The sequence below is a fragment of the Peromyscus californicus genome, unplaced genomic scaffold (assembly GCF_007827085.1).
Source record: "Peromyscus californicus insignis strain IS unplaced genomic scaffold, ASM782708v3 Scaffold_21__1_contigs__length_65335640, whole genome shotgun sequence".
NCBI classification, from domain to species: Eukaryota; Metazoa; Chordata; class Mammalia; order Rodentia; family Cricetidae; genus Peromyscus; species Peromyscus californicus.
This window is the reverse complement of record NW_026294514.1, coordinates 55921872-55946465: the sequence shown is the minus strand read 5'-3', so window position 1 is coordinate 55946465 and position 24594 is coordinate 55921872. Positions and strand designations below refer to the sequence as shown.

General features: G+C 55.1%; 1 protein-coding gene across 3 annotated transcripts in view; it reads left to right on the top strand.

Annotated features, from left to right (window-relative positions):
• The first annotated feature begins 6832 nt into the window (after positions 1-6832).
• Gpc1 (glypican 1) overlaps positions 6833-24594 on the top strand; it is a 28544-nt gene continuing 10782 nt past the window's right edge. Inside the window, exons 1-2 of one of the 3 annotated variants that reach the window (XM_052750381.1) lie at positions 22970-23461; positions 23937-24079. In XM_052750381.1, the coding sequence (XP_052606341.1) occupies positions 23091-23461; positions 23937-24079 (514 nt within the window). In that variant the 5' untranslated portion in view covers positions 22970-23090. Of the gene's footprint in view, positions 7280-22969; positions 23462-23936; positions 24080-24594 lie in introns of those variants that run through there. The other 2 variants (XM_052750382.1, XM_052750383.1) reach the window with 2 other exon arrangements.

The following is a 24594-nucleotide window of genomic DNA, read 5'->3' as shown; positions in this document are numbered from 1 at the left end:
CAAGATGCTGGCACTCACAGAGAAGTGCAGACCCTGCTGTTTCCCCTCTCAGGGTCAAGAAGCTGTACACCCCCACCAGTGCAGGTCTACTGCCCTTGGCTCTTATCCTCTATAGTTCATCTGGCAAAAGTGTCTTTATAGAGGGGAATACATATGGCATATGGGGTTGCAGCTCACCTACTGAGAATGTACAACCTGCTCTCCAGGCGCTTGCAATGCCCTCCCCTTAACAAAACTCTTCCTTAGGAACCCCTCTCGTGCCTACAGTGTAGACCTTAGTCCTGACGCAATACAAACCTGGGTCCTCTGTTGTGGAGTATTAGTTGAAGATGTGTTACGTTTGTTTAGGCTGTGGGACATTTGTTTAATGATACAAAGATATGTTGCATTCTTTTATGCTGCATTTGTTTAACTCTGTGAAGCTGGCATTATTTCGCCTGTCTAAATACCTGATTAGTCTAATAAAGAGCTGAATGGCCAATAGCGAGGCAGGAGAAAGGATAGGCAGGGCTGGCAGACAGTGAGAATGTATAGAGGGGAAATCTGGGAGGAGAGAGGAAGTAGCCAGAAAAGGAGAAGGATTCCAGGGGCCAGCCACCCAGCTCACAGCCAGCCATAGAGTAAGAAGTAAAGAAAGGAATATAGAATAGAGAAAGATAAAACCCAGAGACAAAAGGTAGATGGAATGATTTAAGAAAAGCTGCCAAGAAACAAGCCAAGCTAAGGCTGGGCATTTATAAGTAAGAATAAGCCTCGGTGTATTAATTTCGGGAACTGAGTGGCAGGCCCCCAAAGAGCCAGAGTAAAAAAAAAAAAAAAAAAAAAAAAAAACAACTACAATCCTCCTCGGCCAAATGTACAGCTGCCTCTCCAGTCTGCATGCTGCCGTCAAGGGTTACTGAGTCCACAACCACCTCCTACCAGGCCTGTGGCTCCTAGCCCCAGACAGAGATGGATGTCCACTCTAGCTCTCTGTTTTTCCGTGGCTGGTAGACAAAGGTACCCTACCAAGCCACTGCCCCTTGTCCAGCTCAGCTCTGAGGTAACTCTCCCTAGGGTTAATCCTGACAGCAACAACTGGGAGTCCTGTAACAACCTCACCATGGGCAGCAGCAATGTCTGGAATAACCATGAGGAAGGCAGAGTCCTCTTTCCACGCTGCTCAGAGTGGTTGCACCTCTGCAGAGCTGCCACACAGCATCTACTTTAGTGTCTGGGCCCCGAGTTAGGTCACATCTGCGGATGTACACAAAAGCCAGATAGTGACCTTGCCTGGATGATGTGGCAGGGGAGTTTCTATTAGATTTATGTTGGTAAATGGCCTTGTCCCGAGTAGGCTGAGAGCACACGTGAATGCCACAGGGAGCTTCACAACACCCTGGCCCTGACCCACATGCTCTGAAGCAATATGGCCAGGATTTGTAGGCCACACTTTAAACAACAGTGGTGCTCCCAAATAGTTAGGTATTCCACATGTCAGCGAGCTTCTTCTTAAAACAGATGGAAGTTCACCGTGGAGGCTGTGGGTGGTCATGCCAGGCCTGGCCCACCAGGCAGGACTTATCTCCACAGCTACTAACCAGGTATGTTCAATTGCCCTTACTCACTAGGTGGTCGTGGCGCACGCCTTTAATCCTAGCACTCAGGATGCAGAGGCAGGCAGACCTCTGAGTTCCGAGCCAACCTGGACTACAGAGTGAGTTTCAGGACTACACAGAGAACCCTGCCTCAAAAAACCAAAATCAAACAAAACAAAAATCGGCCTTACCCTGGAAGCGGCTGTTTGGAACACCAAATAAGCCCTGGATCTAGGTCAGCTCAAGAGCCATGCCCATCACACAAGAGTGATGAAGTCTAGAGGCAAGAGGGCCTCTGTGCCTCTTGAGGTTTCAGGAGCTATATCTATATAACTACGAAACCCTTCAGTTCCAAACCTCTGGAGCTGGAAGTACCTATGAAGCCTATCTCAGGAGACGCTGGAATCTGAGAGTGGCGGGGAGAGCATGTGGCTCAGCAGAAACGCCCTTCTAGAGATGTGGACAAGGCTCCTGCAGCTGCTGTCACATGCACTCAGGGCTCTGAGCTCGGCTCTGCAGGCAGAGTCCCTGCAGGCTTTTTGTGATTGAAGCTGGTTTTACAAAAAGAAAAGGCAGGCTGCCTAGATGGCAGACCAGACCAGAAGCTGTCTAAGTAGAAAAGTTTCAGGAGAGGCAGGCAGAAGCCACACAAAGGAAAGATGAATCCAGGAGACTGCCTAGCTCCTACAGTGCAGGCCCCCAAGGTTATCAGCACACTAGTCTCTCTGCACCTATCAGTCATGTGGACAGCTTTGTCCAAACACATCAGACCTGGCTGGGTACTCTTGTCCAAGTTTCCTCTCTCCTTGGTGACCTGTCCCAGAGTCAGGGCAGCAAAGCAGGAAAACACCTCCAGGGATACAAGGATAGCAGGGCCCAGAGCTGAATATCTGGAGCTATCTCCTGCTGCGGCGCTCAGACAGAGACAGAGACAGAAGTGGGCTTCTGCAGGAGCATAGCTGCAGCCCATATGGGTGGCCCAACCTCGTCTAAGCAGGCCTTCTTTCAGCTGGCCTGGGTACGGAGACATGCCCAGGCTTCCGGCTGATCAAAGGGACCTGGGATTCAGCAGAGCCGAACAGCTGCCAAAGTGCTGCCTTGATGTGGAGTGCCTGCGGGCAGGGGTTTGGGACAGGCAGGGGGTGAGTACAGGTAGGACCACCCTTGAGTAGAATGTGCCAATGCTCTCTCCATCCTGCACCCCACGCACCCCATGCCTACTCCAACAGCCCCCAAGTCCTGGAAGCAAGGGCAGTTTGGGAACTCAGACTTGAGGCTCAGCGCCTCTGTACTGGGTACCTGATCTAGGACTAAGAGGACTTTGCAGGGACTTACTTAGTGTCTGAGTAAAGAGGGAAACAGCACCCTACTTCCTAGAGCCCACACAGGGGTGATCTCTAGCATCTACCTGGGTCTGGGACCCCATATGAAACCCCAGATGTCATCCTGGCCTAACAGTAATGAGACTGCATTCCCCCAGACACAGAGAGAAAAAACCAGAAACACTGCAGTGCTCTGGGCAGCAAAAGGGAGCGGGGACAGCTCTCCTGGCTACGCAGAGCCACTCAGGGTCCTGCTTCCTTCTGGCAGGGACTCGGATGCCATTTGCCGAAATATCTCTAGGGAGGTGGCTGTCCGGATCCCCTGAGCTGCGCCATGCTGCCAGCCGCTCCTGGAGGCCACTTTTCTCCCACCAGCCCCCTTACAGCATCTGCTTCTTTCCTTGGGGTGCTACCCAGGGTGCGGTCCCTACAGAGATGTGGGCACCCTGGGTTTTCCATATTTCCCAGGCACCACGCCACCTCCTAAGAGGCCAAAGTGCCATCACCTGTCACTTGAGCCTAGCCCATGCCTCTGACCCCTGCGGCCGGCTGGCACCACTTTGCCCCTGTTAACAGATGGTGGCTTTGATGGCTGTCTCTTTGGAAGTTGCTTTGGGAGCCACTGAAAGATGCTCATGAAGCCAAAGAGAACATGAAACATGGTGGTTGCACCAGCTCGAGGAGGTAGTGCCAAATCACGGGAAAAGAGGGGAGGCCAGTAGGCTTGCTAGGAACCAGCAGACCTCCAGCCTGTCCTGATGTCCCTCTGAGCAGTCAGGGCTCAACACGGAAAACAGGACTCTTACGGAAGCTGGGAGCTTGGGACCAAGCACTCTCTCCTCAGCTCCACACTACGTGACAATAGACATGTAGGCCCTAGCCTCATCTGGCTTGGAGGAATGTAGTTTCTCTTTCTGATTTGTTTTCTACCCATTAATGTCTACTTTCTCTCTTACATCCATACCAAATTTTGGGCAGGCAAGGACCCCGAGGCATCCCTGTGTGCTCTGCATACAATGGCCCCAGCACCCATCCTTCCAAAATCTCTCATTGTAACCCCATTCCCAACTGCCACAGGAGGTAGGCCCAACCAAGTTAAAGCCTGTGTTTGGCATCCAGTGCCCTAGGGGAACTTGGACCAAGCTATGCCATGGCCTGGCTGAGGGACGGCTAGATTGTTGCCTGTGTTGCCTCATACGTGACTGTATCTCTCTGCAGCCAGGAGCCCAGGGGCAGGTAAGGCAGGGTCTGGTGGGTGCAGCTCTTAGCTCAGGAATAATGCGGTTCCGGCAGCCAGGGCTTGGGGATGCAGGGTGGGGTGGAGGGCGGGCATCATCTTTCTGTTCCTCCCAAGGCCTCATCCCTTTGACTGCAGCTGGGCAGCTTCAGCAGAGTCCCCTCTGCCATGAGGTCCCTCCGCTCCTGCTGCCCGGACAACTATTCCCTGCTCAGCCTCCTTGTTCTCTTTCACCAAGGCTCTGACAGGTCCTGCCTACCTAGAGCTGAGAGGACTAGATTGCCTATGTCCCGCCTTGCCTCTTGGCTTAAAGTCTGTCTTGGACATGGGCTGAGATGGTGGCAGGCCCTCATGGTATATCCCAGAAAGAACGAAGGACCACCGTGAACTCTAAAGACAGCACCCAGCAATGGGGCAGCTTGCTTCTGGCACCTTCAGTATATCCCAAATGTCGTGGTAAGAACTCCTTCCACCTCCAGAGGAGAGGGGTGCTATGCTGTGAGCTGGGTCTACTCAAGCAGCTGGTGAGTGGTGGGTCCCAGGTCTGTTTCCTTTTATCCAAGGCTGAGGCAAGTGAGTTAGCTCAGGTGCCACCTAACTAGGTGGTGGGAATAGAAACTTCACCTTGGTGGAACATACCCATCCGAAGGCCCCTCCCTGGGGGCAACAAGGCCACTGCCATTCCTGGTGCCCTACCTTGCAAGGGAGGGGAGGTTGCTGGGGACCTGCCAGCCCTTACATGCTGCCCTCTTGCTCCCTGTCAGTTCCACAGCAGGCCCTGAGCTGTTCACATACCAGGTCCCTCAAGGTTATGGAGAGAAGCATCCCTCTGGAGGAAGGTCTTGGCTGCCGGTACTGTGACCTGAGGGAAGGTGCTATGCTGTAGTTCTGCAGGCAGAGTGATAAGGATGTCCCTAGGAGAGGGAGCCACCCTATACAGGGCATCACCTGAGCTAGCATCACAGAAAGGGCCACCATATTCTAGAGATCTGCCATTTGGGGCCCAGAAGTGGCTCAGACACTAAACCTGCCCTGAGGAACTATCTAGTCTGGTCAAGTCACAAAGAGGCATGCAATGGTGATGGTGACAGGTCACACATGGGGCCTCTATTGAGCCTCAGCCAAACCCTGAGTCAATTCCCAGGCCACCAAGGAGGTCACCTCCTAATCCCCAGGCATAGGGTGGGAGGCCAGACCACATGGAAAGCACATAAGATAAGCCGGAGCCTGGGCCAGGGTCAAGTGCCCTATTGAAGGCAGTAGGGGGCCAAAGCTGATCTGACCAGGAGGAGCACACCTCAGCATGCAGTGCGCAGGGGTTGGTGAGTCAGGAAAAGTATTATGGTGCAGGGGTTTGAGGAGATCTGCCCTCTTGGACTGGGTCTCCATTGCTGCTCTCAAGCAATAACTGTGTGCACGGGGTAACTTCAGTGGGAGTTAGGGCAGGAAACCCAGCCTCCTGAGAGCCACAGTCCAACCGTTTAGGAACCCTGATGGGAGGGTCATCCTGAGGCATGGGTGATTAGTTAGGGGTGTTGTCACAAACCCACAGGTCCTGACCCAGCTGAATCAAGAGCCCTGCACTCTTTTGTCACATTGGGGTTATCTTACTACTCTCAACCAAGTGGGCCACTTTCGTTTGCTTTCTTCCCATTTTCACATTAGGTATCTGGGTCCACAGACTGACCTCAGCTACGATGACCTCTACCCACAGGGTAGAGAGAAGAGAAGGGACAGTGCCACCAGCAGCAGCCAAGCAAGAAACTCCGAACCCAGCACCACCAGCGCCCAGGTGGGGTGCCAGGCACCCTCCCCTCCTCCCCATCATCCCTGCAGCTCTGCTTGGCAGCTGATGGTCCGCCACATGTCTGGGGTTGAGCTGCCCTGCATAGTCTCCTTACTCCACTGCTCTTTTCAGAGGTCACCTGCCACCCTGCAACCAAGCCCACAGACCTGCCTCTACCCCACTGCTTTTGTCGCCCGAGCTCCTAAGGAGTCACGAAGAGGGGACCGAAACACCCGCTGACAATCTGCAACAATTAAGTCATCCGAGCTGGTGAAGGCTAGTTTTCTGGCCAGTTTCCCGCGTTCAGCCCCCTCACCCTCCTCCAAAACACGTCAGATGAGAACTGGAGCCCTGCAGAAGCGGCTAGAAAGGGCGTAGGGAGGTAGGAGCTGTTGTGGGGGTGCAGGTGAGCAGAGAAGCGAGGGACCAGGACAGAGTGGTGGAAGCGCGGAGAGAGAAAGTCAGGTACAGTGAAGGATGGAGAGGAGCAAAGGGGTGCCGAATTCAGCAGGGGGCGGGGAAGTCCATGATTGGCCAGGCAAGGACGTGATGTCACGTCCGGCGAGGGAAGCCCTGCCTCAGCGGTCCCCCCCCCGCCCCGCCCCCGCCCCCACAGGTGGTGCCTCCGCCCTGAGTGCTGGGTTTGGGGGGAGGAGGGGGTGGCGCCTTCGAGGACCCTGGACTCAGCTTTGCGTTCCAGGCTCCCCCTCCTCCTAGAGCAACCGAGCACATCACGTGGACTGGAAGGGCCTCCCCCTCCCAAGAGCGAAGGAGCGCCCGGTGCGCCCCGATCGTGCCCCCAGCCGCGCCCCGCCCCGCCCCTCCCCGCCCGGGCGCTCCCCTCTTCCCGCCCGCGCTCCCCGCCCCTCCCTGCCCCTCTCCGCGGCCGCCGTGGGGCCGGGCGGGCGGCGGGGGAGGCGCAGAGCCGGGACTGCGCGTTCGCCCGCCGCGCTCTGGGCGGCCCGACTGAGCGGCTGGACCTCGCGCCTCGCGCCTCGCGCCCCGCGCCGCAGTCGCAGCCGGCTTTTGTTGTCTCCGCCTCCTCGGCCGCCGCCGCCGCCGCCGCCGCCTCTGGACCACGAGCCGCGCGCGCCGGGACCTTGGCTCTGCCCTTCGCAGACTAGGCTGAGCGGGCCGGCCGGGAGCGAGGGAGGCGCGCGCGGGCGGCCAGGGAGCCGCGGGGCCCCCGCCATGGAGCTCCGGGCCCGAGGCTGGTGGCTTCTGTGCGCGACCGCCGCGCTGGTCGCCTGCGCCCGCGGGGACCCCGCCAGCAAGAGCCGGAGCTGCAGCGAAGTCCGCCAGATCTACGGGGACAAGGGCTTTAGCCTGAGCGACGTGCCCCAGGCAGAGATCTCGGGTGAGTCAGGGTGCGGCGTCCCGGGGCTCCGGACCCCAGCACTTAGGAGGAGGTCTGCTCTGGGCCCCTGACCCGTGCGCCGCAGCTAGCCCCGGGCGCCAGAACCCGCCACCCAGACTTGGAGTGGCCTCCTGCGCCTCAACTGCTCTGTACCCCGCGGCCCTCGCCTCTAAGCTCTGATCCGCTCTGTGGCTTCCCAATTCCCGGTCACTACGCGCTGGAGTCCCTTCCCCATAGCGCTGTTCTGGCCCGGCTAGGGACGAGGGGACGCCGGCGCGGTGCACTCCCTTTGGGTCAGGGTTGGAGCTGGGCGTCTTCAGCCCCTGGCTTGGCCCAGTGTGCGGCCGGGGCGACAATCCCAGCTCCGGGGCAGCGTGCCTGCCGCCCTTGTGGTGGATCAAGCGGTAGCTGTGGGGCGGTCTGTTGGGGCACAGCTCCCGCTGGCAGCGGGCTAGGAACTTCTCTATGCGGACCTCTCCCAGAGGCGTCAAGGTTCTACTTAGGAGTTCCCGTGGGTCCAGGGCAGGAGCAGCCTAAGTGGGATTTATGGGAGGAGATCCTGTCCTTCAAGCCTGGATTCCAAAGAAATGTGAGCCTGCTGTGGGCTTCAGGCGACCCCCGGGTTCGCGGGGATTCCTACCCTGGAACTTGTGCCCGCCAGCGCCCCGGCCCTAGCGCACTCGTGGTCGGGCCGGGCACTTGGGGCCGCCTGGAGCTGCGAGCCCAGCTGCAGGTGGTCGGCGTCTTGGATCCCGCCCAGGGGCCTTGTCATCTCTTTGTAAGAAGAGCGGCCCTCCTGGCGGCGGCCTCGGCCCTGCAGCTGCTGAGAGCAGCTCTTCCCCTCCCTTCCCTTCCCTTCCCTGCTGCCTCAGGAGCTCTGGGAACCGAATCTTTATGAGCTTGGAGCGCCCATGCGGTGTCCTAAGGACCTCCCCAGCCCCAGGCTTCACCCTTAAATGTGTGCGGAGTTTCCCTGAATAAGAGCAACACCAGGGCCTTGGTGAGCAGGGAATTCCTGCTGTATGGTTCTTCTGAAACTGAGGGGGCTTGCAGGCTAGAGGCCAAACTCAAGTGGTACTATAGGCATTCTGAATGAGGACAACCAGAGGGGGTAGCCTGTGGCCTTATCTTGCTTAGGAGTGGCAATACATAGCCAGGCCCTGGGGAGAGACAGAACCACAGACACCTTGCTTGGCCTGAGTCTCTTGGCTAACTCCCCCTCAAGTACCTCCAGTACAGGCCTTCCTATACCTCTCTCTGCAGACAGCCCGGCCATGTCAAGGCCACACCTCCTGCGCTTCTCTGGGCACTGTCCACCTGGGTGCGTGGCAGCAGAAGGTACCAGTATAGTTTGGTTGGTGCCTGCTGGCTTTCTCCCCTCCTCCAAACACACATAAATAGGAACTTATACCGGGCATCCTTGCCTATCTCTGATGCCTGCCAGACTCCAGCTCCCCACACACACCAGTCTGACACCTTCCAGCCTACAGCTCCCCATGGCATGGCCATCTTAATGCCTTCTTGGGGACCTTCTTGAGCTTGTACCCACTCACAGCTACTGTGCCCATGCAGGCAGGAACTGGCAGTGTGGGTAGTGACAAGGACATGGAGAGGGCAAAATAGAGAGGCAGAGGTGTGGCCCTTCCAGAGATCCTGGGTCTTACTGCCCTGGGGTTGGGGAATGTGGGGAATTAGGAGCTTAAGACAAGCAGAATGCATTGATGTCTGTGTAGGCTGTGGGTACTGTCCATGCAGCTGGGGTGTGTGGGAACCCTGCAGAATTACAGCAGTCATACCAGTTGGGGCCCAAAGTTTGTTCAGGGTCACTCCACTTCCTGACATGCAAGGCTGGGGACTGTGTTCTTCCGCCCTCCCTACTGGTGCTCCTCAGAACTGGTGTCACACTTCCCTGGGACCCCTTGGGCTGCACCTCACAGCCCTCAGAGCGGGAGAGAGAATGCCTGCAAGCCCCAGGACCCTGAAGAGAGTGTTAGCACATGGACTGAGAGAAGCAGGGTGGCCCCCAAGATAGCTGGAGCCCAAGGGGCAGCCAAGCTCAGGGTCCTGTCTGGTTCTGTGCCACCAGACCTGGACTCCAAGGACCAGGCGCCCTCTGGTGGCCCCTGGTGGCGCAGTCCTCCCTAGAGCTCTAACTCCTGTGTGAACGCTTTTCTGCAGTCTCCAATCTAGACTTCCAAAGAGCGCTCTCCTCTGAGGAATACGGGAATCTCCCGGGGGCTAGATACCTGCTGAGGTTCTACTGGGGTCAGTGGGTGGTTGGGAGAGAGGAAGGGTGGCCCATGGGCACAGGGGTGCCCTCTCCTGCCCCTGTTTAGTTTTCTGGGTGGCCTGGCCAGGTAGCAGTGACGACAGCTGTCCCGTTCCATAGATGAGACGCAGCCAGGGGACGCAGCCACGACGGTGGTGTCCTCCCTCTATGCCAGGGCCCTGCAGGGGAGCAAGGTCTGGGGGAAGTTGCTAGGAGCCCACTGATGAATCACAGCCATGGTCAAGCAGGTCTCTCTTGGCTGGCAGGACTATTCTGGGTCATGCGTGTGACTGAGCTTGCCCCGTATGGCTAGTACTGTACCAGGGTGTCCACTTTGGCCTCTAGGGTCAGGAACCGCCCCTGCCTGGTCTCTGTTGTCACCACAAAGCCTATCCAGTCCACTGGCCCCAAGTAGGTTCTTAGTGAACGACTGCAGGCACTTGCCTCTCCTGCTTCACGGCAGCATGGGGATAGAGGATGGATAAGGCCTTAGCGGAACACATGCAGCCCTCCTTGGGGTCTCCAGCCTGGGAACTGCCAAGCTTCTCCTGTGCCCCAAAGTCACAGTGTTCCTGCCTGCCTGCCTGCCTGCCAGCGAGGGTGGGCATCTCACACCAGATACACACTGAGTATCCCCTAAACTCAGCAAGACTCTTAGTGGTCTCTGTGGGCTGGCCTTCTGTGCAGTAGTAGTTGAGAATCTGAGGTCCTTGGGCCTGCAGGCCCCTCCCACCTCTTAGAGTTGTCTGGCTTTCTCCAGAACCCAACAGAATCTCTCCCTCACTGGAGGCCTGGCTCTCAGAAGTCACTGGCACATTCCCCACTCTGGACCAAAAGTTTCTGTGTGCGCTATTCCGCCCAGGGAGAGACACCCCTTTTGTGGCTCAGCATGAAACCCAAGGTGGTCCAAATCCCCTGATGTGCTTCTAGGAGCTTGACTTTCATCATCCCCAACACAACGCTGGGCTTCTGTGTGCCCAAGGGAGCCATGATCCGGCAGGGCCGAGTGCGTGATGCAATGGCCTGGGTCCTTGCTATAGCCCTGAGGCTCCCATGCTGGACAGGCCATCCTGCACACACGGCAGAGGTGGTGGTGTCCATCAGCTGAGGGTGTTCGCTGTGAACTGGGCTCCAACACATTTTCACAACCATCCTGTGAGCACTTTATGAAAGGGCCAATGTGAACCACTGGACAGAAGAGGACATTGAGGCCAGAGAGGCCACATACCTTTCTTAAGGCACTGTCTGGCTAATCCCAAAGCCTGTGCTGGCAGCTGTACCTCAGTAAAGACCTCCTTTACCAGAGCAGACCTCCTTTACCCAGGCTCTGTGTTCTGGAAGTCTCATGCTCTCTCAGCTTAGAGACCTGAAGCAGGATTTCGCAGCGCCAGCCTGGTGGGCCTGACAGCTGCTTTCTGTGCTCTGGTTCTCAGCCTTTAGCCCCTTCTTAGGGTCTAGAAATTCCTTTAACTACCCAGACCAGAATGACTTCCCAGGCTCAAGGCCTGTGACACAGGGTGGCCTCGGAATATGCATAGAGGGACCCTGGCTGTGCTTCTTGTCAGCCAAGGACAGACCCCCCCTCCCCCAGATTGTCAACCACTGGGAGAGGCAAGCTGATCTACCTGGGGCTGAGTCCCCACATATTAGTAGACAGGCAGATGCCCTGGAGTATGGGGTGGGTCTGCCAATGATAGTGGTCCCAGACGAGTGCTAGCGCAGGCCCCTAGTGACAGTGCCCGTGGCCTTGGAAGCCCCCAGCCCACCCTCGAAGCATTGGGGATATACTGGCATGCGTGCCAAGCAGCAGGGCTGAGCTTAGACCCAGGTAGGTTCAGTCAGTGTGTGAACGCCCCTTCTCCAACACCGTGGTCCTGTAACACAGCTATCACCTGTGAAGTAAGGGATGGGGAGAGAAAGGCGGACTCCTCCTTAAGCCAGACTGGCCTTTTCAGGTTGGGTCTAGAGTGATTTGGGGGGGGGGGGTCTTTCCTATGTCCGAACCTAGGCTGAGGGGCCCCCGGGTTAGAGTCTCTGTCCAGCCCTGACCTAACCTGGCCATGGGCACAGTCATCTGGCGTAGGATGCTGCTCACCTTTAGTGCCTCCTACCCCAAGCCCAAGCACCCTGCTGATGTCCTGCTGTCAGCCTTTCTTGTGAAGTAAGAAATTTGTAAGTAAGAAGGACTATTTGAAGTCTCCTGCGTGGGAGTGTTGGGGCACAGTCCCCTGGGGTGGTATGGTCTTCCCTCCCTCGGGCTCGGCTCCACTCATCCCCACCCCGCAAAGAGGCTGCTGTTCTGGGTGAGAGCACCGGGCAGCCAGGGGTGAGCTGAGGGTGCCTAGACCTCTTAGTTATTCTCCGTCATCACCTACATGTCAGGGACACTCTTGAGTGTGAGAGGATCACAGCGCCACCCCATTGATGACTCCTTAGGGACCAACCAGCCTCACGCCTCCCCTGCCTAGGCCCTCAGCATTATCTCCTACTGGCTGCTCATTCCCCTGGCACATGACTCCTGTGCCCACCTAGGGGCACTTCTGCCGCTGTTGGCCCCAACATTCCCTGACAGGCACATACACTCCTGATTAGAATCTCACCTGAGCAGGTCTTAGGTCCATTCATGTGGTGAATGCTCCAAATTCTCCCTGTGTGCCAAGCAGAGGACCAGCCCTGGAAACTGTCAGTATTTCCATTTCCCAGAGCCACAATACCAAAGCGCAGCAAACAGATGTAACCGCAGATGTTTCGTGTATTGGCTCGTGGTTTGGGATACTGGGAAGCTGAGACCCAGGCACCAGGCAGGGTCTTCCCTTTCTGGAGCTGTGGGAACACATGAGTCCAGCCTCTTCCAGCGTCCTGACATTTGCTGGTGCCCCTGGCTTATAAACCCACATCTTCATCTTCACATAGCTTCCCCCATATATATCTATCACTGAATTTCTCCTTGTCAAAACACCAGTCATCTTGGGTTAGGGCCCACTCACATGCTCTTCATAGTTAATGTCTGCAGAGACCTCATGCCCAAAATAAAATTACCTTCTTGAGTTTGGGTGGGGGAGTCATACTTCCACATGCTGGTGTTGGGGACTCGGTTCGGCAAGGAATGGCACCATGATACCTCTGTCTCATTCTCAGCACTTGTTGGGCATTTCCATCTGGCTGCAGAAATCCTGGGCGCTCTGTCTTGGAGTTGTACCTCTCCCGACCTGCTCCATGCCCTGCCTACCTGAAGCCTTCTCAGCAGAGCTTCCTGTCCCCATGGCTGCCCCTGCCTCCCCGAAGGACCTTCCTTCCATGCCGGGTGGCAGGCCAGGATTCTCTGATGTTCTAGATCTGACAGTTCTCTGTCCGTGGCCAGAGCTGTGTTAACCCAGTGACACATCTCTGTGGTATATCACAGAAGCTGGGTGGGTGGGTAACGAGGTTGTGGCCTGAAGACCCCCTGCTGGCTGGCACTCAGCGGTACCGGTGTAGCTCAGATAGGCCACCTGTGAGCAGAAGAGTCAAGCCAGGTGGGAGGCTCAACTCTGGGGCCAGCTTCTCAGAGGACAGCAGAGGAACGAGGGGCGGGACAGACTGGGTTTGGTGGAGAGTCCCACAGCGTGCCAAGCAGGCCGCCTCCCCCGGGGCAAGGGCCAGCCAAACAGGCTGCTGCTCATTTGTGCAGAGTGCTCCCTAGATTCTGAGGACTTGGCCAGGTGACAGGGCAGCCCCCGGGGGCTTCATCAATCTTGCTCCCTGGCCATCTGCCCAACCTCCCCCCACCCTGGGAAGCTTGGGCCATGACAGAGGAAAACAGAGACAGAGCCCAACGCCTCTGTGAACTGAACCTAGAGACCAGTGCCAGAAGGTCAGCCTATTGTTGTCTTCGTGTGGGCACTGCAGGTGGATGAAGCAAGCTGTTAGCCCTGGTCAACGCAATGGCCTGTGTCTGGGCAGCTCAGAAAGGAACCCCTGCACGATGCCCAGGGGATAGACGCTCCCAAGCTCCTGGTGGGCTGAGCACTGCTTAGCATGCACACGGGAAACTGAGTCCCAGAGACGGAGCCCAGGGCAGAGCCTCACTGGAGGTCTGCTGCACTAATCAACTCCTGTTCTGGGTAAGTCACTGTCCCAGCCCAGACTTGGCAAGTGCCTGTGTGGGTCCCAGCTGATGGTGCTAACCTGGGCACTGTGAATGAAGCACAGGACACTTTCAGGTGGGCCCGTCTCATAGGTTCTGAAAGTAGTGTGAGATCATAGGGTGGAGATCTGGTTCTCAAGACACAGCCTCCCTCAGGTACAAGAAGGAGCAGAGGACTAAGGCATCAGAAGCCAGTACTGGGAGGATCTAGTTCGGAGGGTATAGATCCTCAGGGGCCATGTGGGGACACATCATCTTGGCAAGCTGACCGAGAGGATAGAGGCGCAAGCTAGGCCCCTCCTCAGCTGGCCACACCCAGGTAAATCTCTTAAGGTCAGAGCTGGCCCTTTCACTGGTCACAGATGCCTGAGCCAAACTGGCCTGCCTCCTCCTGAGGGACAGTGGAAAGCTGGCCAGGCTGGAAGGTGCAAGACTTTTTTTTTTTCCACTTCAGTCCCTGACTCAACACATTTAAGTTCTAGTGAGAAATTTAGTTGGGGCTTCCAGGACCTTTGAAATCCAGTGATTCCCCAGACTACAGCACTGTGGTCCTGAGCCTCAGCCACACCCACTGGCCTATGGTGAGGATGGTGTGTTTGGGTTGCAACACTACCAAGTGTGAGACTAGAGGGTACTGGCGAGGCCTTGAGCAGATGGCGAGGCCTTGAGCAGATGGCCCCCTCCTTATAAGCTGTCCTGGCTCCCTGTAGCCTCAGAAACACCTTCAAAGGTGTTCCTAACCACCACGGACAGCTGTGGATCACATCCCAGGCTGTGATCTGTGACTGGCCATCCTTCCTGCTGTGTCTGGGGCGTCTTCATTGTCTGTGGCTATCTGTGGTCCTCTGAGTCCACCCGCATGGTGAACGGTGGTGACGTCTGAGTGTTTTCTCAAGCGTCTTGGCCACAAGTGCCCACCAGAGGCTGGAGGGCTGCAGGGACTACATCCCGCCCACCTGTGACCATCTGCCAGTCTCCGGGGAGAAAGCTGATGCCACTTACTGCCAGGGTTGGCTCAGGCGTTTACACGTCTGCAGTTGTCATGGAGCTCGGGCCACACTGGACGACGCAGCTATCTAAAAGGACGAGACTCTTAGTAATTCACTGTAATTCTTAATAAGTTACCAAAATTCCTAGTAATGCTCCATTTCTAGCCTGTGCCTTTCCCCTACTCTCATTGGATCAGTACCCAGGACTCTCTGTACATCCTGGTATCTTAGGACTCCAGGTGGGCACATCTCATCCAATATGTATGCATATCGAGCTCTGGGCCAGTGGCCATAGGTCAGATGCTCTGGGTACACCACTCCATGAGTGAGGTGATATTCCTAACCAGGATCCACTGTGTGGAACTTTGGCAATACACTGTTCTTAGCCGTTAGTGGGTGCTGTTTTTAACCAACCCCCAGGAGTTGGTAGCGTCTTCCACAAACATCCTCAGCACCTGGAGAAGCACTTGCGTGGGAGCTGTAGGCCCCAAAGTCAGGGGAAGCTTTGGATGGGGAGAGGAAATGGAGTTGAATCCAGAAGGGTGACAAATAGGTAGTAAGCAGGGTAGTGCAAGCTCCTTACAGGAACACAAATGGAACTCAAGAGTTCAGGCATGTGGCTAAGGAGACTGGCCCCCAACCAGGCTGCAGCATGTCCTTGCTAGGAACAACAGGATTAGGACTTGGCCAATATAGAAACCACCAATAACGGCAGGTCCCTTTACTTTTGTAGCAGACAGCTTGGAATGTGACACCACCACAAGTTGAAAGCTCCAGTGGACATTAAACCTGCTGCCAGGTCTCACAACACAGTGTATTCATGGGGAATTCACGGTGCACCACTGTGTTCTGTAATATTCTGATAAATGCTGAGTTTTATAAGAAATAGAGGCTAGCTCCTTGGGGCAAAGAGAAGCCCCCAGATGGCCTCCATAGTCCTCTCATTTCGTGCTTCAAAGCAAAACTCAGTCCTGAGGAGTTGACAGCCTCCACCAGATGGCACCAGGGCCCAGAACAGAGCCCACGTCCAACTGTGTAACCAGCCTGGTGGGGCAGGGCCAATCTGTGACCAGGAGAGCCTGTCACTGCGAGAGCTGGGCTGAGTAGTGAGTGTGACGACCAGTCTGGACAGTGATGAGGTTTGGGAGGTTCACAAGGCCCTCTGAAACCTCAGCGCTGCTGCTGGAGCACCTACTGTGTGCTGGGTGCTGTTCTTGGTGCTGACACATGGCGGCAGACAGAGCACCCTCGGGCTGTGCATCTGATAGGGTCGGCAAAGGCAAGCAGATGTCAGTTTCCCTCTGAACATGGCTCCTTGCTTGGCACATGACCAGTTGTTGCTGAGATCATTTAAAAGGATTAAAAGTACATGGTTGTGGGGTGCCGGAGACCACCGTGATGGCTCAGCAGGAAAACGTATTTGCTGCACCAGCCTGAAGACCTGGTCGATCCCCAGAACCCATGTAAAAGTGAAGAGAGAACTGAGTGCATGAAGTTGTCCTCTGACCTCCCCGTGGAGCACCAGGACACACACCCTACATGGACACATTCCATGGACACATATACATACACAATAATAGTAAGTACGGGACAGGGAGGTACAAGCGTGGCTCAGTGGTGGAGCTCTGGCCTAGAACATGCAAGGCCCTCGGTTCTGTCCCTAGTACCAGTACCTAGTGCTGGAAAATGAGGAAGGCATCAGATTGTCAGCATTGAGGCTGACAGCCACACACCTGCCTGAGTGACCCAACCCTAGGCTGCACAGGACAGGCCCAGGGCTCCCAGACCACTGTCCTGCTGTGCAGCCCTGGCTTTCTCCTGACATATCAAGATGGCTTAAGAAGTCCTGGCTACCCGTCCAGTCAGCGTATGAAGGTCCCAGCCTTCTGTGTTAGCTTGTGGAACTCGTGCCTTTGGCTGGGCACTTAGAGCTTTGCATTGACCTGAGAAGCCATCCTCTGTTTCCCACAAAAGTCACCAGGCTTACTCGGCCTGATTTCTTATAGCTCGGGGTGGCACCACCCACAATGGTCTGGACCCTCCCTCATCAATCACTAATTAAGAAAATGCACACCATTCCTAAGGAGACGTTTTCTCAACTGAGGTTCCCTTTTCCCAAATGACTCTATCTTGTGTCAGGTTGGCATAAAACTCTCCAGGACAGGATCCAACCCATAGCTTGTGTATGCTAGGCAAGTGTTCTGCCGCCTGATCACATCCCCAACCCTCTTTTTCCTTTTTATTCAGGCTAAAACCACAGCCCAAGAGATGGTACTGCCCATATGTCGGATGGGTCTTCCACGTAATCCAATCTATAAACGTCCTCAAGACATACCCAGAAGTTTATCTTCTAGATGATTCTAAGTCCTGTCAAATCGATATACTAATCAACACAAGGATGGTGGTTATGCCAATGGCTGAGAGTGTAGGGCCTGTCTCTAAAGCAGGGCAGGACTGGAAGTCAGCTCTGTGGATCCAGTGTGGGTACCTTAACCTCTGCCTCCTTCCTCAAGTAGAGCTCCCTGAACTGCCCTGGAAGACACAGCCCATTCTGGGTGTCAGGATGTAGCCAGGTTCTGTACCCAGACCTCCAGAGCTTCTGTTTGGCACAGTGGACAGTCTGGGGTCATTGTGGTGGCATCTGAGCCATGCAGAATGGAGACAGGAAGGCTGTTTGTGCTGTGTGCAATGGCACAGTGACACTCTGAAGGCATGTGTTGGCTGGGCTGTTGGGGGAAAGCCACACCCTTGGCGGAGAACCACCTCTTAAGGACAGTGACCTGTTCAGTGGCCATTATCCTAGCACTGTGAGACACCCCCACAGAATCCAGTCCTGGTCTGTTGGACCATGCTAGTCTATCTCTGCTCAAGAGCAGCTCTATGCTGACTTGGCCATGTGACTCTGGACTGACTGCTGTACCTCTGTGTGTGTTCTGTGCCCCTCTTGGGGAACAGGGAGGTTCATTCCTCCCCAGTGCTGGTTTCTCCAGGCAGGCTGTGAGTGGGGGAACCTCAATAGAGAGAGAAGGCCAGCATCTAGGGAGGCTGAGGAGCCATGGGGACAGGGAGGTCCTGGCTGCAGGGAGAGATCTGAGCCAGCATCCCACAGTGCTGAAGTCCTGTCAGCCACTCAGCTGCTTCTCACTGGTCCCATCATGGAAAGCCATGATGAATTGCAAGGAGAGCAGTGTCCCCGGGATACAGCAGCAGAGGAGACAGAGCTCCAGGCCAGCAGTCACTCTCAGGGCCAATGTTGAAAAGTAGAAGTTGACTTGTAGGAAGGAAGCCGAGAAGGGGCCCCTGGGAACATGAGTCCCAGGAAAGGCAGGTGGGAACAGGAGAGTGTCAAGGGACCAGCCAGCAGGGAGGGCTTCTCTGTACTGGATCCCATGGCTCTGACACAGTCCTGATGCTCCCTCGGGGATCCAAGCTGCCTGCCCTGAGCTCCACTCCTACAGAGCAGTGCCACTGGATCCCTGTGTCCCTCTGCCTGCCAGTAATCACTGGCAAGAGCCTGAGCATAGACAAGGAGGGGCCAAGACACCACTCAGAAGACAGCTGTGTGAGCATCTCTGAGAATCACTTGAGGCAGAGTGGTCCCATGATGCCACTTGTTCCTTAGACCCCAGAGGGTGGGTCTGACCTTTGGAGAGCAGGGACTATGCAAATGACCAAGACAAGACTCTGCTAGATAGGAGTCCCAGGAGTGCTTGGTGGGGTTGGGAGACTGTCACCAGTGGCAGGATACACGGTGGCCCTCCCTATCCTTGCAGGCACTTGCTAGCAGCCTGAGGCCTCATTCTCAGAAAGCTTGGTCAGGGCCAGACAGGAACTGTGCCGGCCAGTTCACAGGCCACATCTGGCTCCAGGCAAGGCCCTTCGGGCCCTGGTTTTGCAGGTGAGGATTCATCTGCATCGCTAGGACTGCTGCTGGGCTAAATGAGGTCCCCAGAGGTCTCTCATGCCAGCCAAGCCTGGGCCAGGGGAAAGCGCAGCATTGGCCCCGGAGTCTGATGTGGGTGAGTCACTTCACTGCTGGGAACCTCAGTCATCCCCTCTGAATTGTGGGCTTGTGGGTGTATGTCCACTAGTGACAGTGACTTCAGTTAGGCCACACCTCATGTCTTAGTGAGGGTTTCTATTGCTGCAATGAAACGCCATGACCAAAAAGCAAGTTGGGAAGGAAAGGGTTTATTCTGCTTACACTTCTGTATCACTGTTCATCTGAAATCAGGACAGGAACTCAAGCAGGGCAGAAACCTGGAGGCAGGAACTGATATAGAGGCTGTGAAGGGGTGCTTGCTTACTGGCTTGCTCAGCCTGCTTCCTTATAGAACCCAGAACCACTAGCCCAGGGGTAGCTCCACCCACAGTGGGCCCTTCCCCTTTGATCACTGGTTAAGAAAATGCTTTACAGCTGAATCTTATGGAGACATTTTCTCAATTGAAGCTCCTCCTCTCTAATGACTCTGGCTTGTATCAAGTTAACGAAAAACTAACCTGTCGTTGGTTGTTTTACTCTTTGCTCTTTGGGGGGCCTACCACCCAGCCCCCAAATAAATCGCACATGGAGGCTTAGTCTTTCTTATAAATGCCCTGCCTTAGTTAGTATTTCTAGCCAGCTTTTCTTAAATTATCGCATCTACCTTTTGCCTCTTTCTCTTAATTCTGTGTATCTTACTTTCACTCTTACTCCGTGGCTGGCTGTGTAGCTGGGTGGCTGGCTGCTAGCATCCTCCTCTTCTTGTTCTTACTCCTTCTCCTTCTTCTCCATCCTCCATCTTCTTAATTTCTCCTCCCATTTAGTCTCTCTGCCTGCCAGCCCCACCTAGCCTGTCTCTCTGTCCAGCTGTCAGCTGTTCAGCTCCTTGTTAGACCAATCGGGAATTTCAGACAGGCAAAGTATCACAGCTTCACAGAGTTAAGCAAATGCAACATAAAAGAATGCAACACATCTGTGCATCACTAAAACAATTGTTTCACAGCATACACATCTTAATATTCCACAACACTAACCAGTGCACCCCACAAAGGACTGCAAGATGCAGGCAGCCATGACAAGGCAGACCGCCCCACTGGGTAGGTAGTGACTGGCTTCTTGGCATGGTGTGTCACTACCAACTGAACCTCTGTCCCCATTAAACACTAATCCCCTGTTCTAGTTTATTTCGTTGCTATGGTAAAAACACCCTGACCAAAAGCAACCTAGGGAATGAAGGGGGTTTGTTTGACTTACATTTCCAGGATATAGACCATGATTACAGGGAAATCAGAAGCAAGAACTTGAGACAGCTAGACACATCACATGCACAGGAAAGAGCAGAGAGAAGCAAATGCATCTTTGCTGACAGCTTGTTTGCTGTCCGCTAACTTACTTCACTCTCACACAGGTCGTGGGGGCCCAGCTTAGGGGATGGTGCCGCCCACAGTGGACTGGATCCCATAGACATGCCCACAGGAGAACATGATCTAGATATAATACCTCACTACGGCTCTCTTCCCAGATGATTCTAGATTGTATTAAGTTGAAAGTCAAAACTCACAAACTCTCTATTCCTCTCCCCTGCTTCGAACATGCTGTTTCACTCTGTCTCTTGTGATTTTGACAGCCCTAGGGACCTCACTTGGCTTTTTTCATTGAGCATGATATCCATCTTATTGTATGTCAGAATTCCCTTCCACAGAGTGGAAGGAAGGAAGCAACTCCTGCAAGTTGTCCTCTGACCACAAGTGCTCTGTGGCACATGTGTACACACACATGCACACGCACAGGCACATACACACTTATAAATGCATGTAAGATATAAATAAAATGTAACTGACATCGTACACACACACACACACACACACACACACATACACATACACACTTATAAATGCATGTAAAAAATAAATAAAATGTAACTGGCATCCTACACATACACACACACACAGGCACATACACACTTATAAATGCATGTAAAATATAAATAAAATGTAACTGACATCCTACATACACCCACATGCACAGGCACATACACACTTATAAATGCATATAAAAATAAATAGAATGTAACTGACATCCTATACACACACACACTCATGCACAGGCACATACATATTTATAAATGCATATAAAAATAAATAGAATGTAACTGACATCCTACACACACACACACTCATGCACAGGCACATACACACTTATAAATGCATGTAAAAAATAAATAAAGTATAAAATGTAACTGACATTCTGGTTCCCTTCTACCCTGCTCTAATTGTGCCTGCAGGGCAGGGTAGGGCACAGCTGGAAGCCACATGCATGCCCTTGTTGGGCAAACACAGGTGCCGTCTGGGCAGCCCAGCCTAGGGAAGCTGCCTCTCAACAGAGCATGTTGACTCCTGCCGCAGTCTTTACCTTCCGCCCAGGAATTCCCCTGGGATGGGAATCTAGGGAGACCAACACTGCTCACATGGCCATTCCCAGCCACCGACCTTGGGTGTGTTGATTTGGCTGTCTGTATGCCACCATGTCAGTGGTAGACAAGTTGTATTGATAAAGTGATTCTAACCCCGAACCCTAGTTTGTGTGACACCGACCAGGTGCTAGGAATAACAGCCTTTATGGATGAGAACTCATCTCCCAGGTTCCCTATGGTGGTTTGAAAGAAAATGGCCCCCAAAGGGAGGGGCACTGTTTGGAGGTGTGGCTTTGTTGGAGGTGTGGCCTTGTTGGAGGAAGTGTGTCACTGTGGAGGCAGGCTTTGAGGTCTCATATGCTTAAGCCACGCCTAGTTTCTCAGACCACTTCCTGTTACCTGCAAGATGTAGGACTCCTTCTCTAGCACCATGTCTAGACACTACCGTGTAGCACCGTGATGATAATGGACCGAACCTCTAAAACTGTCAGTGAACCACCCCAATTCAGTGTTTTCCATTGTAAGAGTTGCGGTGGTCATGGTGTCTCTTCACAGTAATAGAAGCCTAACTAAGACATTCCCCTTACACCACAAGCTTCTAGCTGTCCTGCTTCTTGTACCTGTTTGGAGGAAGAAGTTCTGAGTTAGTTATAGCAGTAGCCTTGTTCCAGAAATGCCCACACTGGGCAAAGGTGCCCCTACCCATTGTATTTATAGGTGTTTTCACATGAGCGCTGGCATGGCTGCCAGGGAGAGGTGAGCAGCCTTTGCAGGGAGGTAGGGATATGCCCAGGAAGGTGGCTACCAGGCCAGTAGGAACAGCTGGGCTGGCAGCCAGTGGCTTTTGCTCCAAGCTCCATCCTGACTGGGTTGTGATATCTCTTTACCACCTCTGCCAGTTTGGTATTTACAGGGCTGAGGAGGAGCCTGGATTGCGTCCCTTTATCCCATGTAGACACATCTGAGGAAGCAGGACTAGTCTGTCCTGGAGACCTTCTCCGTTGTCCTGTGGCCCAGAAGTAGACTGGTGGATCCACTAGATGAGAAAACCGTGTAGAGCCTGGGACAACAGGCATGAACCCTCCCTTTCCCATACATCCTGCCTGAATCCCCACTCCGCACCACTCGGGGATTGACTGTGAGCAGGAAAGCAAGACTGAGGTTTGCTGAGTTGGTGGAGCAGCACCTCGAGCTCGGAGTGGGCTCTGCTCTGCAGCCAAGTCACAAGGACGTGGTCTTGGTAGACATAAACACAAGGTCCTCTTCATCTCCAATGTGTTCCAAGAGCGTAGCATGAGCCATGGATACTGGGGCAAGACCTTTTGCCTCAGTGGGACCTTTTGCCATGCTGAGGCACCTCCTACCCGGCATTCACTGGTTGGGTGGCCTGAGCAGGGAGTAGATAGGTAGCTTAGGGGGCAGCCATTAGGGTTTGGGGATAGAGCCTTTTCTTTGAAGGGAATCTTCGGTGTCCAACGCCCCTTGGTCGAACAGCTGCTCACCCAGCGGATTCCTGTGTCCCCAGCAATGAGACTAGGAAGGTTGAGGGGACCTGTACATTTCAGGGAGGAAGTGTGAGTAGGTGACTTTCCCCAACTGGAATCAAAGATTGGGAAGGGGAGGTGATCAGCAGCGTGGGAGAGCCAGGGCCATAGATGGAGAGGGGTCTGGGAGGAGTTTGGTTCTGGGTTGGCTGGTAAGGCTGAGAGAAGCATCAGGGAACTGGAGGCAGGTCCTAATGGGGATGGACCCTCAGGGCAGGGGATATTAGGAAGGACTGGGAAACTATGGTGACCTTTGGGGTGCACAGACAGCAGTGGAGATCTGGTGTTCTGCTGGAGAGGGGCCCCCTCAATGCAGCCACTTAACACTTTCCGGGGGAGAAATTTGACCATCCATAGACTCCCTAGCTAGCCCTAATTTCCCATGAGTCTGTCCTGCTGAGGCCAAGAAGCCAGAGCACCCGCTGCACCCCACTCCTACCCCTGGACTAGGGCTGGAGGGAAGAGGCCTGATCCACAAGTCCTCAGAAATGCGGGGCATCACCGCGGGGGTGGGATGGGGGTGCTCCGCAAACGCCTACTGTTTCCAGGGAGACGGGGGCGGCACTGACGCGCCAGTGAAGGATGCGGGAGGAGGCGCGTCCCAGGGAGCCGCCTTCAGCTTGTGTGCGCCAGTGAAGACTGCCGCTGCCCTGGGCTGCGGAGTCCACCATGCCGCCCGCGCCCCTAGCCTCATCCCGGCCTTTTCCTGCGGAGTCCTGCCGCTCTGCATTTGCGGGGCCCCTGCACTGATACTCGGAATCAATCGCGCTTGCCATCCGGAGTGCGTCCACAGCTGGGGACACGGCTGGAGCGGCCATCCGGGAAGGGGGGTCCTAAAGCCAGGAGGGTGCCTGCTAAGGTGGTGCCAGTTTGCTAGCCGCCATCTCCATCACCATTCCTCTCTGCATTCCCCCCTCCCCCACGCTTTCACCTCTCATCTCCAGCTCCACCACAGCCTATGTCTCATCCCCTTCCCATCAAGACCCCTGTCCCCAGCCCTGATTTCCACTCATGTCTCTCCAGCTCCCCACCTTCGTCCCATCCCCATCTCCCTGAAGTTGTCCTGAACCATCCTGGCTACCCCTCCCTAACCCATCCCTCCCTCTGCACCCCCCCCACCCACTGGCTGCCGCAGCCCCCTTCCTGCAGCAAGCCCCCCTTCCTCTGCTGAACCCATCCCCACCCCCAGCCTTAGCACACCCCTTTCCTCCCCACTTGTCTGCCTCGCCCACTGCGGCAAGCCCCTTCCCCGCCAATCACATTGCCCTCTCTCCCCTCCCTCCATCTCCGGCTTGCCGCAGCCCCCCTCCAAGTGCCCCCTCTGCCTGCCGCAGCGCTCAGCACTCGGCGCGAGCCGCACCCACTGCACCAGCGCCCCCTCCTCACGGCACCGGACGCGGCGCCGCCGCCGGCATCTGCAGATCCTGCTTGCCGGTTCCAGCTGCGCAGAACTATCCCTGTTGTGGAGGAGGCAGAGGTGGGAGCTGCAGGTGTCGCCTAGGCTTTGTTCGCCTGGGCCTGGCCTGATGCTGGAGAGGCAACTGATGGAAAGAGCCCTTTCCTGCCCGGAGATGACCCCTCCTACCGAGCCCATACAAGTGCCAGCAGCCCGATGCTCCCCAGTTAGGGGGTCCCCGTTCGTGATGGAGGCTCTTCTTGGTGATGTTGTCATTTGGGTGAAACTGAGCCTGGGGCTTGGGGGTCATGAAGACATCCAGGAGGGTGGGAGTATTGGAAGTGAAGGGAGAGGACTGTGCTTGATGCTTTTCTAACTTTGGAGATGGGGTTGAAATGCCCTCCTTCAGGTGTAGCCAGGTCCAGATTTGTTGGGGAACAGGAGCAGGCAGTAGTGAAGACCCCCTGAGTCCTGGGAGGCAGGTAGTGCCTCAGAAAGCTGGGCCATTTGCTCCTGATTCCCTGGGTACCACCAGCTGTCATATGCTGGAGACCCTCAGCCTCTGGGGCTGGAAAGAACGGGAGGGGGGGAGGATG